Source organism: Eumetopias jubatus, unplaced genomic scaffold (genome assembly GCF_037043125.1).
Source record: "Eumetopias jubatus isolate StellerSeaLion01/CBP00866 unplaced genomic scaffold, mEumJub1_p1.0 scaffold_4, whole genome shotgun sequence".
In the NCBI taxonomy this organism is placed as follows: Eukaryota; Metazoa; Chordata; class Mammalia; order Carnivora; family Otariidae; genus Eumetopias; species Eumetopias jubatus.
The window spans coordinates 30,884,395-30,899,946 of record NW_028274810.1 but is presented as its reverse complement, the minus strand read 5'-3'; the positions used below and the strand labels follow the sequence as shown (position 1 = coordinate 30,899,946).

The 15,552-nt window shown below is 34.7% G+C and overlaps 1 protein-coding gene across 6 annotated transcripts in view; it reads right to left on the bottom strand.

Annotated features, from left to right (window-relative positions):
- Positions 1 to 15,552, bottom strand: part of ZNF644 (zinc finger protein 644) — a 97,911-nt gene that overhangs the window by 56,772 nt on the left and 25,587 nt on the right. For 5 of the 6 annotated variants that reach the window (XM_028087621.2, XM_028087620.2, XM_028087623.2 and 2 more), the window contains one exon: positions 8,678 to 8,738. The exons of the other annotated variant lie outside the window; for it this stretch is intronic. In XM_028087621.2, the coding sequence (XP_027943422.1) occupies positions 8,678 to 8,721 (44 nt within the window). In that variant the 5' untranslated portion in view covers positions 8,722 to 8,738. The remainder of the gene's footprint in view (positions 1 to 8,677; positions 8,739 to 15,552) is intronic. 6 annotated transcript variants of the gene reach the window in all.

The following is a 15,552-nucleotide window of genomic DNA, read 5'->3' as shown; positions in this document are numbered from 1 at the left end:
TGTCACAGAAATAAAGAGGATTATAAAAAAAATACTATGAAAACTGTACACCAAAAAATTGGATAACCAAAAAGAAATGGATAAACTCCTAGGAACATGCACCCTACAAAGACTGAATCATGAGGCAATAAAAAAATGTGAACAGACCTTTAACTAGTAAGAAGACTGAAACAGTAATCAAACCCCATTCCCCCAAAAAGGAAAGTCCAAGACTAAATGGCTTTGCTGGAGAGTTCTACCAAATATTTAAAGAATTAACACCAATTCTCGTGAAACTCTTCCCAAAAAATTGAAGAGGAGGAAACATTTCCAAACTCATTAAATAAGCCAGCATTACCCTGGTACCAAAGTTAGACAAAGACACAAGAAAACTATAGACCAGTATCTTTGATGAATATTGATACCAAAAAATTCTGAACTAAAAGCAAACTGATTTCAACAGCACATTGAAAGGATTATTACACCATAGTAAGAGGGCTTTATTACTGGAATGCAAAGATGATTGAACATATGAAAATCCATCAGTGTAATATACCACACATTAACAGAATGAACAAACACAACATAAATCATCTCAATTGATGCAGAAAAAAACATTTAAGAAAATGCGACACCATTTCATGATAAACAAAACTCTGAATAAACTAGGAATAGAAGAAATCTACCTCAACATAACGAAGTCCATTTACAAAAAAACACATAGCTAAAATCACACTCGGTGAAATACTGAAAGCTTTTCTTCTAACACCAAGAATAAGACAAGGTCGTCTGCTCTTGCTATTCCTATCAAACACAGTACTGGAAGTCCTAGCCAGAGCAATCAGGCAAGAAAAAAAATAAAAGCATTCAAATTGGAAAGGAAAAAAATAAAATTATCTTTCTTCATAGACAACATGACCTTATATAGAAAACCCCAAAATACCACCAAAAAAACTGTTATAATAAACAAATTCAACCAATGTAGGACATAAAGTTAACACACAAAAATCCGTTGTGTCTATATATTGACAATAAACAACCTCAAAAAAAATAAAGCATCAAAAAGAATAAAAAACTTAGGAATAAATTTAACCAAGGAGATGAAAGACTTGCGCACTGAAGACCACAATACAATGCTGAAAAAAGTTAAAGAAAACACAAACGGAAAAATATCCAGTCTTCAAGTATTGGGAGACTTAATATTAAGATGTCCATATGATACAAAGCAATTAACAGAGTCAACATAATCACTAATAAATTCCCAGTGGCATTTTTTTTTGCAGTAGATAAATTCACCCTAAAATTCAAATATCAAGAGATCTCAAGTCAAACCAATTTTGAAAAAGAACAAAGTTGCATGTCTCATATTTCTGAATTTAAAAGTAAATTTACAATGCTACAGTAATCAAAACACTCTGATAATGGCATAAAGACAAACAGACCAAAGGTCAGAAGACAGACCCTGGAAATACACTCACAAAATGGTCAAATGATCTCTGCCAAGGATGCCAAAACCACTCAATGAAAAATGGATAGTCTCTTCAAATGGTGCTGGGAAAACAGGATAAACACATACAAAAGGATGAAGCTGGATCCTTCTTTTACACCATAAGTAAAACTTAACTCAAAATGAATCAAAGACCTAAACATAAGACCTAAAACGATAAAACTCCTAGGAGAAAACATAGAGGAAAAAGCTTTGTGACATCAGCAAACTTGACAATAATTTCTTGGATATGAAAAGCAAAGACAACAAAAACAAAAATAGACAAATGGAAGTATATCAAACTTAAAAACTTCTGTGTATCAAAGCACACAATTAAGAGAGTCAACAGGCAGGTGATCTACAGAATGGGAGAAAATATCACCAAACTGTTGATCTGATAAGGAATTAATGTCTAGAATATATTAAAAATTCTTACAAAACAACCCCCCAAGTAACCCAATTAAAATATGGACTTGAATAGATGTTTCTCTAAATATGATCTACAAATGGCCAACAAACATGAAAAAATGCCCAACATCACCAGAGAAATGCAAATCGAAACCATGAGGTATCACTGCACATCCACTAGGATGGTGGTGTTTTCAAAATAACAGAAAATGACAAATGTTGGTGAAGGTGTGTGCATTGTTGGTAGGATTGTAAAGTGGTGCAAAAACAGTATAGATATTCCTGGAAAACTTAGAAATAGAACTATCATATGATCCAGCAATAACACTTTGAGGTATATATTCAAAAAAATTTAGAGACTTGAAGAATATTTGCACACCCACATTCATAACAGCACTATTCACAATAGCGAAGAGATGGAAGCAACCCAAACATCTACTGATGGATGAATCAATAAAGGAAATGTGGTATATGAACACAATGGAATATTATACAGCCTTAAACAGGAAAAAAAAATCCTGTCGCATGCTACCAAATGGATGAACCTTAAGGACATTACACTAAGTGAAATAAGCCAGTCACAAAAAGACCAATATTGTATGATTGATTCCATCTATAGGAGTCATCTAAAATAGTCAAATTCATGAAAACAGAAAGTAGAATGTGGTCACCAAAGGCTGAGAGGAGGGGTAAAAAGGGAATTTGCTGTTTAATGGGTACAGAGTCTCAGATTTGCAAGATGAAAAAGTTCTCGATATGTTTTATAACAATGTGAATATACTTAATACTACTGAACCATACACTTAAAAATGATTAAGATGCACAGAGTAGCACTATTCAAAATAGCCTAAAGGTGTAAGCAACCCAAATGTCCCTCCACAGATGAACAGGTAGAGAATCTACAGCATAGCCATACAATAAAATATTATTCAGGCATAAAAAGAAATGAAGTACCAAGGTGCTTGGGTGGCTCAGTCGGTTAAGTGTCTGACTCCTGGTTTTGGCTCAGGTCATGATCTCATGGGTCCTGAGATGGAGCCCTGGGTAGGGCTCCCAGCTCAGCAGGGAGTGTGTTTGAAGATTCGCTCCCTCTGCCCCTCCCCCTACCACTCACGAACGTACTCTCTCTCAAACAAATAAATCTTAAAAAAGAGAGAGAGAGAAAGAGAAAGAAAGAAGGAAAAAGAAAGAAAGAACCCACATACAACATGGATGAACCTCAAAAATGTTATGCTGCATCTGGGTGGCTCAGTAGATAGAGCATACAGCTCTTGATCTCAGGGTCTTGACTTCAAGCCCTATGTTGGAGTAGAGCTTACTGAAAAAATAAAAATAAAAAAAATTTATTACTGGGGCGCCTGGGTAGCTCAGTTTGTTAAGCACCTAAAACTTCCACTCAGGTCACGATCTCAGGGTCCTGGGATCGAACCCCACATCAGGCTCTCCACTCAGCAGGGAATAATCTTCTCCCTCTCCCTCTGCCCCTTAGCCCACCCGTGCTTGTTCATGTGCTCTCTAATAAATAAATATTTTAAAAAAACACCAAAAAAACCAATGTTATGCTAAGTGAAAGAAGCTAGACAAAAAGGTTACATACTATATAATCCCTTTTATATGAAATATCCAGGACAGGTAAGGTCATAGAGATAAAAAGCAGATTAGTGGTTTCCAGGGACTGGGGGAGAGGAAGGAATGAGGACTAACTGCTTAATGGATACAGGGTTTCCTTGGGTGTGATGAAATATAATGGAACTAGTTGCAGGCGATAATTGCACAATATTGCAAATCTAAAAAGCCACTGAATTTTATACTTTAAAATTAATAATATATTTTAGGTGAATTCTACCTTAGAAAAAATCAATTGTATTTCTATATACTAACAATGAACATATAGAATCTGAAATTAAATTCACAATACCATCTCCAAAAAAACCAAAATATATGATAAACTGAACCTCATGAAAACTTAGAACTTTAAAGACCCTGTTAAGAAGATGACAACACAAGTCACAGACTGGAATGGGAGAAAGTACTTAGAAAAACCCTATCCAACAAAGGACCAGTAGCTACAATACATACTCTCAAGACAACTGTAAAAAAATAAACAATCCAACTAGACAATGAGCAAAAGACATGAACAGACATTTCACCTAAAAGAAGATAAAAATGCACATAATCACTTGAAAAGATGTTGAGCATCATTAGTCATTAGGGAAATGTAAATTTAAAACACAGTGAGAGCTCTCTAGGCTCAGACCAAGTTTGCCACAGTAGAGTTAAATGCACCAAGAAGGTCGGAATCATCGGTAAATACAGAACCCATTATGATCCCCCCCTCAGGAAAATGGCGAAGAAGAGTGAAATAAATCAGCATGCCAAATACATTTTCTCCTTCTGTGGCAAAACCAAAGGGAAAAGACAAGCTGTGAGGATCTGGCATTGTGGTTCCTACATGAAAACGGTAGCCAATGGTGCCTGGACCTACAACTACAACACCACTCCTGCCGTCACAGTGAAGTCTGCCACCAGACATTGCTAGCGCATAATAAATGGGTTAATTCTGTTAACAAAATTACTTTGGCTTGTTAAATTTATTAATTGGATGTTCTGATTTGCATTGCATTAATTTTACTTTCTCAAAAGACTTGGAAATTTAAAGTCCTTCGAATTAAAAAAAATGCACCAATAAATATCCACTTTTCACTGATGGGCATGGATTAAGACAGGAGTTAATATTTAGCAGGGTGTGGGGAAAGAGATATTCTCAAACACTGCTAACAAAAACATTAAGTGATATAATCTCATTGCAATTTTGCAATATCAGAAATTAAACTGCACATATACACTGACCCAGCAATCCATTGCTACAAATTATCCTACATTCTCACACAATTCCAATAATGTAGTGAAGAATATTTATTGCAGCACTGCATATATAAGCAAAAAACCCTGAGATTTACCGAAGTATCTCTATCAACAAGGAAACAATTATATTAAATATAATCCATATATGGAAAAATGTCCAAGATATACTGGCAAATGGAAAGAGAAAGATGCAGAATACTTATCAGCTATTTCCAATAATTTATGGGGAGTACAGTACTGCGTGAGAGAGGACAGTTTTACTTACTCTAAACATCTCCATACTATTTGCTCATACGTAAATAAATATGTGACTTCCATAAAAAAATAAAATTTCAAAAATACTAAATGTTACTTGGCAATATATCTGAAAAAGGTCAAATGTACATTGTGCAATCTCATCTAGAATGAAGAACAAATATTTTTATTAATTTAAAAGTCTTTTCTTTTTCACATTACAACAAAGGGCAGCACACATCTACATTGCTACTAAAGAGTGAAGTACAGAGAACTTAATTTGAAAATTAAGGAAATTAGCTAATATAAGGTAAGTATTCATAAAGAACTTCAAATCCTTGGATTCGGAAACTCTGCAAAATGAAAAAAGCAATGGCTGACCATATAAAATATTGAAGCACAGAATGAAGACGAGTCTGAAACTGAGGTATACCTATCAGCCTCTGAGAAGAGAAACTAACCTAAAATCTTTCAAATAGACGTAAGTCAAACAACCTCAAGGTTTTATTTCTCTGAATACTCAAATTTATCAACAAGAAAACTAAACATACTTCATATCCATGATGAAATAAAACAAATAACTGAAGTTCTGACATTTGATAAGAATCTATGTCTAAGAAAATCCTTGTAGGGATCAGAAGAAACAGCATGAGATGGGGTCAATGTCCAACTCTGTATTCAACCTTTATGGCAGAAGCTGCAAAGAGGAAAAGCAACAAATTGATCCCGGTGGGGAAGAACCTCTCCTTGCTTTGAACTTGCTGGAAGGCATAAAAATCCCCCAGGTGACTACAATGGCCAACCCAACCAGCCTAATTTCAAATATGGAAGAAAAAAACTAGTATAAAATACTTTACAATATTTCAAGTTTCTTAAGCATATTATTTATATATTACAGACCTGCAATGATAAAAACAAAATTTTTAAAAATAATTTTCATCAAACAGCAAGCTTCCTAAACTATAAAAATCAAAAATATTACCACAATTCCAGACTATGATTCAATTTCCTTCTATACTCCACTATTTTTTTACCCTCAGGAAAATGAGAAAAAGTTTTCTTTATAGATGTGACCAGTCTTCCTAATTTTCTACTTGTACTAATCTAATACATCCTTTAAAATCTTTAAAGAAATAACTATTACAAACTCACAGAAAGAATACCATTAGTAGCAAACACTCCAATTTCCATAACAGGGATTAATGCCTTCATTTGAAAAGAGTAATCAAAATCAACAGTTTTCCTTAAGGTCTCAACTAAGAACATTACTAGTCATTTTTTTAAAAATTGGATTCAAAGAAGACTTGGGTAATATTTTATTGCCTTCCAAAATATGTATAATGCTGTAGTGTCCTCATTGGCTCCTTCCTACAGCCCAATAGCAACTGAAGTGCCCATGTCCTCATCCCATTCCAGCCAACATTCTGAATCCCTAGTTGACTGAGAGAGAATTCTGTTCATTGTTCCATATTTTACAAACATTCACTAAGTACACACAGTACTCTGGCACTGTGCTACTAAGATAAGACATTGATGGTGTCTACGTTCAAAGAGCTCACAGTCCAGTAAAGAAAACACTCTACTGCAGTATGACTAGGTCTGGGTCAAAGGATAAGATAATGCTTGAGATGGACTATTTCAGGAGATAAGCTGATGAGCAGGAGGAAGGACAATGACAGTTGGGGAGGTGAGAGGCTGGGGAAGAGTGACAACATATAATTAGGACTAAAACTAAATATATGAAACATCAGACTTAGTTTATTCAGGTAATTCTAGGCATTCTGGAATAGATGCAGTGAAACCGTTGTATGGTATGTTATGGAGTTTACATTTTATTGTGCAGGTGACAGGTAACAATAAAGGGGACAACTAGAGGAAGGAAAGCAGTGTAGAATGCTGGAAAGAGAGGTCAGAGACTTGGAGAATCCAATAAAATTACAGAGAGAATACATAAAAAAAATTGTAGCATGTTCATACAATGGAATAGTACTCAGCAGTAAAAAATAATGAACTACTGATACTCACACAATAAGATGTATGTTGGTTGAAAAAACCCACATATAAACGAGTGCATATTATATAATTCTATATACATAAAATTCAAGAACTGGCAGAACTAAGCAATGCTGATAAAATTCAGAAAGAAGCTTACCTCAGGGGGAAAAGGCTATTGGACTGGAAAGGGAAGAGTATGAGGAACTTTCTGGGCAATGAAAATGTTCTACATCTTGATCTGTATGGTAATTACATATGTGAACATGTATGTAAAAGCCTCATTCAGCTCTATACTTTAAATTTTACCATACATAAGTTACAACTTAATTTATATAAAAATGTAAGTTATATCTTATTAAAAAAAGGAAAAAATGCATAATTGTGATAGAACAGGGTCAGAATAAGTTAAACCAGTGTCATCCCTTAAGCAATACCTGACTTATAAAAAATCAGAATAAAGGTTTTAACACACTATATATATATTCAATTAGGAAACAAAATCCCTATAAGACCTTAAGTACAAAAGTCTAGCTTCTTCTTCCCTACAAGAAGATATATAGACAAGTGTTCCTTATAATAAATGCTGTGAAGATAATGTACTCATCCTAAAGAAAAGAAATAGCTCACTATAAACAAAAAAAAAAATTTCTACACAGCAGTACCTACCTTCCAGAAAGTACTATAAAGATTAACAATGCATGAGAAGCAGTTAACACAATACAGAGCACAGTAAGTGCTCTTCACACTACCACTACAATTATTATTATATAATAGCAATAAAAGGGAAACTTTCCTTCAAATTATGCCTAAACCACTTACTGAGAATACACTGTTTAACTACATATTACTCAGCTACAGCACTTCTCATTCTAGGTTTTTTATTTTCTTTTTTTAACTTTGAGATCAGCAAGTTTCTGACAGCTGAAACACCTGGTGAGATTAGAGAAAGACCAAGTTAACTACAATTTAAGTATTCTTTTTAATCTGTTTATATCCTGAAACCATGTTCACTTGCCAAAAGATAGTAAGTCTTATCTTTTTAACATCTCAACAGTTAATATTATTAAAAAACCCTCTTTCACATATCAGACCAAAAAAGTACACGATCACAATTCAATTTCCTGAAACTCAACAGTCTTTAAAAAAATTAAAGCAAACCAGAATGCTAAATTAGAAAAGTCATTCAGTAGAGATACTCATAAGAAAAAAAGTGAAACAATCATTTATAATTCCAAATATTATATTAACATAAAGAAGTCATAATTTGGCAAATTTAATCAATTTATAGAAGTGCTTCATTCATAGAAATAAGAAAGTAAAATTCACAAAGGCAAAAACTACTCAAGCACTATAATCCACTAAGAGAACACTGAAGCATCCAGCAAATCTCTTACTGAACTAGTTTCTGAATAGCTAAACCAAACACCAACTCAATTTTTCTAACATGTTTAATAGTCACGGGAAACCACATACTTAAGTTAAACTCAACATAAAAGAAGGAAAACTAAGAATTTAGTTCCACAGTTCGATGACTCTTGTTACTCCTACCAAATCAACTGGAGCAAGTACATCAAAGCGAATTCTTCGAATTTCAAAATTTTATTGAAAAACTCATTAATTCTGAACTTGAAGGCATATTTTTAAAACATAAGTTTTTTGTGTTATTCCTACTTTGATATGTAACATTTAACAAAGTAGTCTTCTACTTACCTAGATTTTGTCTTATTAACATCTCGTTGCAAAAACAATCTCATTCGAAATTAACTCAAACCTGAAAGAATACATGTAAAGACCATCATTTAGTTTTTGTGTCAAGTATGAATAAGTACATCTATGATACACTTATTCTTTGAAATTAAAAACTGCAAATCAAATTATTTTGACATAACATGTAACCAAAAGTGGTTCAACTAAAACATGACCATTTTTAACTTTTAGGAAACTTGCTAAGTACCATTTTTTACGAACAATCATCTATTCAAATGAAACTTAAACTTTCTAGTTCTCTTTCAAAAAATTTACAATAACTTTTCATTAATTTTAATAGTATAGCAATTAAAATCAGTATTTGTTAATAAAATGCATACCTCTATCTAGATGTTTATCTAATACTACTACATATATGTGGGTATGTTTGTTAATAAAATGCATACCTCTATCTAGATGTTTATCTAATACTACTACATATATATATATATACACACACACACACACCCCAAAAAGTACACCAAAAAGCTGAAGAAAAAAAATACAATATGAGATGGCATGAAAGTATATACTAACAGTAAATATAATAATGTCTTAACAATGATTAAATACTTAGTAAATGCCAGGGACCATTATTCTAGAGGATAGTACACATTGATACTTTCCTGCTTCCTCAATTTAATTCACAATCTAGTATAACAGCTACCCCAACATTCCACTGAAAATTGACTTGAAAAATTACGTACCCCTAATTTTATCGCATTCCACAAATTCTAAAAACTCAGTATGTCTTATCCTGTACCCTACACATCCCCTTCCCCAACCTGAAACTAGCTTATTCTTTTGAATTCTTATTCACAAAAAATGGCACAATACCTACTGCCATTCTCACCTAGATTCCTGTAACTATTCTATTTCCAGACTATCATCTCAAATTTATTCTTCCCAGAATCATGTAAGTTATCATTTGGCAATGGCTATAGTGGGGATGTCACATCTATGCTTCAAGTCCTTCAACAGTACTCATCAATGATCTCATCCTTATCGATTATCCCCAATCTTTACTCCCACATTCACTCCAGACTTCTAATACTAAACCCCTTCAACTCCCAGAACAGCCCCCATGCCCTCTCAGCTTTCACGATGCTTCACGTGGTGAACTATACCTACCTTTTATCTCTCTTTAACTTGGCTAACACCTTTCTTACTAGTTTTGCAATATTTAGCTTAGTCACCCTGAGAGATCCTTCTTCAACTTCTTCTGCTATGGTGTTTCTCAATTGCATACCTGTTTGATAGCTCTATTATCAACTGTTTACTTATGTGTTTTCTGAACTACAGTATGGACATGAAGGACAAGAATTCATTCATCTCATTTCAGCATTTTCACTGGGTGGCACATAGTAAAAGTACAACAATGCAGGCTGAATCAAAGATTAGAAATTTTGTGTTGTATCCCAAAATGTACACAGGGATACAGACGATAAATAAGTAAAATTCAGGCTAATGAGTTTAATTCACATTTCCAGGACTAGAGAAAAAAAATTCACATCACTTCTGAATCCGGTAACATTACTTTATGAAATAACTACATCTAAGTAAAAAGACAACAATAAAAATCAGCCCGGTGCAAACTTTTACTGAGTGAATTAATCAATTTCACTGATCATCAATACCAAGATTTTGGTACTAAATGTTTGCATCCCTACAGAAAACAGTTTGTGGACTATAAATCCTAGACTTGTTGAAGTATTAGACTTAAGCAAAAAAGAGCTAGAGAAGAAGGTGAATATGGTCTTAATACTAGTAATGTCAACAACCTAGCCAAGTGTTTCTCAAACTTTAGCACACATGAGCATCACCCGGAGGGCTTGTTATACAGACTGCCAGCCCCCACCCTCAGAGTTCCTGATTTAGTAATTCTAAGTTGGAGCCCAATGATTTGCATTTCTAATAAGTTCCTAAGGTGATGCTAGTTCCAGGACCACACACTAAGAACCACAGACCTGGAGTTTTCTGCATAATGTCTAGAAGAGATGAAAATATCCTCTCAGCCACCCAATGCCACTAATCTTTACCTACCCAGGACTGGATACTGTGACCTATTACAAGCTAAACTATAAATCAAAGTGAGAACACTAAAAGTCTACTATGAATTACTGAGTGTGATGGGATGAAAAAAAATGGCCCTGCAAGAGAATCCATATCCTAATCCCCAGAACCTGTGAATATTACCTCCTATAACCCCTCCCCCCAAAAGAAAAGTCTTTACAGATGTGATTAAGTTAAAATTTTGAGATGGAGAGATTATCCTGGATTATCTGGGTGGGCCCTAAGTACAATCACATGTATTCTTATAAAGAGGGAGATGGGGAAATTTGACTATACACAGAGAACTGAAGACAGAATAGAGAGAGATTTGAAAACACTGACCTTGAAGATTGCAGCCATAGTCAGAAATGTCTGTAGCCACCAGAACTGAGAGAGGCAAGGGATGGATCCTCCCCTAGAATTTCTGGAGAGAATAACCCTGCTGACACCCTGATTTCTGTCCAGTGATACCGATTTCAGACTTCTGGCTTTCAGAAATGTCAGACAGTAAGTTTGTTATTTAAAACCACCTAGTTTGTGATAATTTGTTAGAACAACAATAAGAAATGAATATACTGATGATGGCAGGTTCTCTAGGAAGCCAGAAGCACTACATAAACCAGAAGCACTACATAAAAGGTGTTATGAACAGATTCTTCATATGTTGAAACCCTAGTTCCCAATGTGACTGCATTTGGAGAAAGAGCCTTCAAAAAGGTTAACTGAGGTTAAATAAGGACATAAGGATGGGGCCCTAATCCAATATGACTGGCATCCTTATAAGAAGAAAAAGACCAGGGATGCATACACAGAGGAAATGCCATGTGAGGACACAGAAAGACAACAGCCACCTTGAGGAGGGAAGCCTCAAAAAAACCTAACACCCTAATCTTGGACTTCTAGCCTCCAGAACTGTGAGAAAATAAATTTCTGTTGCTCAGGCCACCAAAGTGGTGATATTTTGTTATTGCAGCCCTAGCAGACTAATACAAAGGATATACATGTTTGCACAACAATGTGAATGCACTTAAGGCCACTTTCCTATACTTTAAAATGCTTAAAATGTTAAATTATATGTATACTTTACCACAATCCATAAACACCACACAAAGACAGTAACTAACTTTGACTTCAGTTCTTTTTTATTTTGCTCTTTTCAGTTATATTTCAAAGTCCGAGAAAAAAAAACCTGTAATTGCGTTTGTTCCCTAGAGTCAAACCAGGTCACTGTAAACACTGTATTTTTTAAAGGGGAATTTATAATGAAGTTTGATAGGAAGTACTTTTTAAATCCATACCTAAAAAATGTAATATAATTAGGATATTGTCTAGGTGAGTAATGAGAATATACCTGATGAATATTGAGCAAAAATCCTCAACAAAATATTAAAAACCAAACTTAACACATTAAAAGAATTTTACACATTGACCAAGGTGGATTTATTCCTGGAATGCAAGAATGGTTCAACAAATGAAAATCAATATGATACACCATATTAACAGAACGAGGGACAGAAACCACATGATCATCTCAATCGGTACAGAAAAAGCATCTGTCAAAACCCAACATCTTTTCATGATAGAAGCACTCAACAAACTGGAAATAGAAGAAAACTACCCCAACATAATAAAAGTCACATGTGAAAGGCTCACAGCTAGCATCAAACTCAATAGTGAAAGATGGAAAGTTTTTCCTCTAAGATTAAGAAAGTAAGAATGCCTACTCTTTTTTTTAAAAAAATATTTTATTTTTAAGTAATCTCTACACCCAGTGTGGGGCTCTAACTCACAACCCCGAGGATCAAGAGTCATATGTTCCACCAACTATGCCAGCCAGGCACCCCAAGAATATCTACTCTTGCTACTTCTATTTAACATGGTACTTAAGTACTAGTCAGGGCAAAAGGATAGGGAAAAAGAAACAAATGATCTCCAAATTGGAAAGGAAGAAGTAAAATTATCTGTTTGCAGATAACATGATCTTTTAGGTAGAAAATCTTAAAGATTCTTAAAAAAAAAAAATTCTAATAAATGATTTTGGCAAAATTTCAGAATATGAGCATGTGAAGATCAGCTGCATTTCTATATCCTAACAATGACCAAACTGGAAAACAAAAGTATGAAAATCTCACTTACAGGGGTGTCTGGGTGGCTCAGTTGGTTAAGTCTTGATTCTTGGTTTCAGCTTAGGTCACGATTTCAGGGTGGTGAGATCAAGCCCCATGTGAGGCTCTGCACTCAGCGGGGAGTCCGCTTCCCCTCTTCCCCTCCTTCTCCCTCAGCCCCTGCCCCTGCTTGCGCACATGCGCTCTCTCGCTAATGAATAAATAAATCTTTAAAAAAATTAAAAATAGAATTGCCCTATGATACTGCAACCCCAGTTCTGGGTATATATCCAAAAGAATTCAAAGTAGGATCTCAAAGACAGATTTACAGCATTATTCACAATAGCCAAGTGGCAGAAGCAAGCTGAAAGTTCATCGATAGAGGAATAAAGGAAATGTGGTATATACATGGAACACTGGAATGGAATACTGTGCAGCCTTTAAAAATAAGGAAATCCGATCACAAGCCACATTAAGGATGAACCTTGAGAACATTATGTTAAGTAAAATAAGCCAATCACAAAAGACAAACACTGTATGATTCCACTCATGAAGTATTTAGAGGAGTCAAAATCACAGAAAAAGAGTAAAAAGGTTGTTACCCAAGGGTTGGAAGTGAGGGCGTGATAAAATTAGAGTCTAATGGGTACAGAGTTTCAGTTTTGCAAAATAAAAAGTTTAGAGATCTGCTGCACAACAATGTAAATATCTTTTTTTTTTTAAGATTTTATTTATTTATTTGACAGAGAGAGACAGCAAGAGAGGGAACACAAGCAGGGGGAGTGGCAGAGGGAGAAGCAGGGTTCCCGCTGAGCATGGGAGCCCGATGCGGGGCTCGATCCCAGGACCCTGGGATGGTGACCTGAGCCGAAGGCAGACGCTTAACGACGGAGCCACCCAGGCGCCCCCAATGTGAATATCCTTAACACTACTGAACTGTACACTAAAAATGGTTAAGATGGTAAATTTAACGTTTTTTTAAACAACATTTAAAAAATAAATAAGTACCAAGAAAAAAAAGCACATACAAGAGCCAAGATGGATTAACAGGGATTGAGTTTGCCCTCATCTGAAAAGCCTAAAAAACCAGAACTATATATGAAATGACAGTTTTTGGATATTAGACAGGCAAATACAGAGGCTGAACCCTAAGAGAAGGGAAACAGATGAGGTAAACCCTCCAACAATCCCAACTTACTACAGACCCTCACCTGGGGACGGGATACCCAGGCAGAATCTGGTGGTTTCCCTGAGTTAAGGAGACTGAATTGGAAGTCCAAAGCTAAGACAGCTAGGGACTGCAGGGCAAAGTACTAGAGAGAAGACAACTGCACAGAGTGAGAACACCCATAAGTATTATTAAAACAAACCCAAGGCCAAGGAAAGAGCCACTCAAAAGGATGACAAGGATTATTGCCCTAGTCTCAAACAAAGCCAAAAATAAAACCTGTTTCCTTCAGACAGAGTGGAAAACCTCTTAATTCAGGTAGCACTGACTAGAGTAACCCTAGACTAAATGCTTTTGAAAGAAAGACCCAAAAGGGGAATGTGGCTCTGAATGGAAGAATCACAAAGTAGCATGAGGAAACTTTCAAGTGCAATAAATGTATTCAGTATTTTGTTTGTGTGGTGATAGCTTCCTAAGTGTATACATACCTCAAAACTTATACTGTATACTTTAAATATGTGTACTTCACTACATGCCAATTATTACTCAATAAATCCATTTTAAAACCTCAATTAAAACAAAACAACCCAATCACAAAATGGGCAGAAGATTTGAAGCAACAAATCTTTTGGTGAAATCTTTCACCAAAGATATATGAATGTTAAGTACATGAAAATACACTATCACTTGTCATTAAAAAAGTACAAATTTAAGCCATAATGAGTTATCACTACACAACTATAAGAATGGCTCAAATTAATAAGACCAACCATACCGCATGTTAGTAAATGTGTGAAGGAACTGAAACTGTCATACAATCATACAGGAAGATAAATGGCACAACTACTTTGTAAAAAATTTCACCATTTCTTAAAGTGTCAAATATACATCACTACATGTATGATCCAGTCATTCCACCCTCCTAGGTATTTACCCAAAGAAATGAAAGCATATGTTGATATAAAAACATATATAAATGTTCACCTTTATTTGTAATAGCCAAAAGCTGAAGGAAAAAACATCCACAAACATGTGAACCCTTACATGGTAACTTTATAATGGAATAAGAGTGAACTAATTACACATGCAAAGTGGATGAACCTGAAAATAACTATGATGAGTGAAAAAAATGTAGACAAAAAGATTATATACTGCATAAGGGGAGGAGCAATAAGTATGAAAGAATTAAAAAGAGACACAAGGAAAGTTCTGAGGTTAAAGGATATGTTTACTATCTTGTTCGTGGTGATGGTTTCATGGGTATATACAGATATCAAATCTATTCAAATTATATACACAAAACATAAGATTATATGTCAATTATACTTCAACAAATCTGCTTAAGACCACAATAAGCAAATATTAATAAACTTGGGAAAACAATGAAATCTCAAATTAAAGAAGTCAGTAATAATAATGAGCACAAAAATAATACTGTCATTTATAACCAAAAAAAACAGACGCACAATGAATCATCTTTCAACATCTACCACTGGTACTACAATTACTCTACA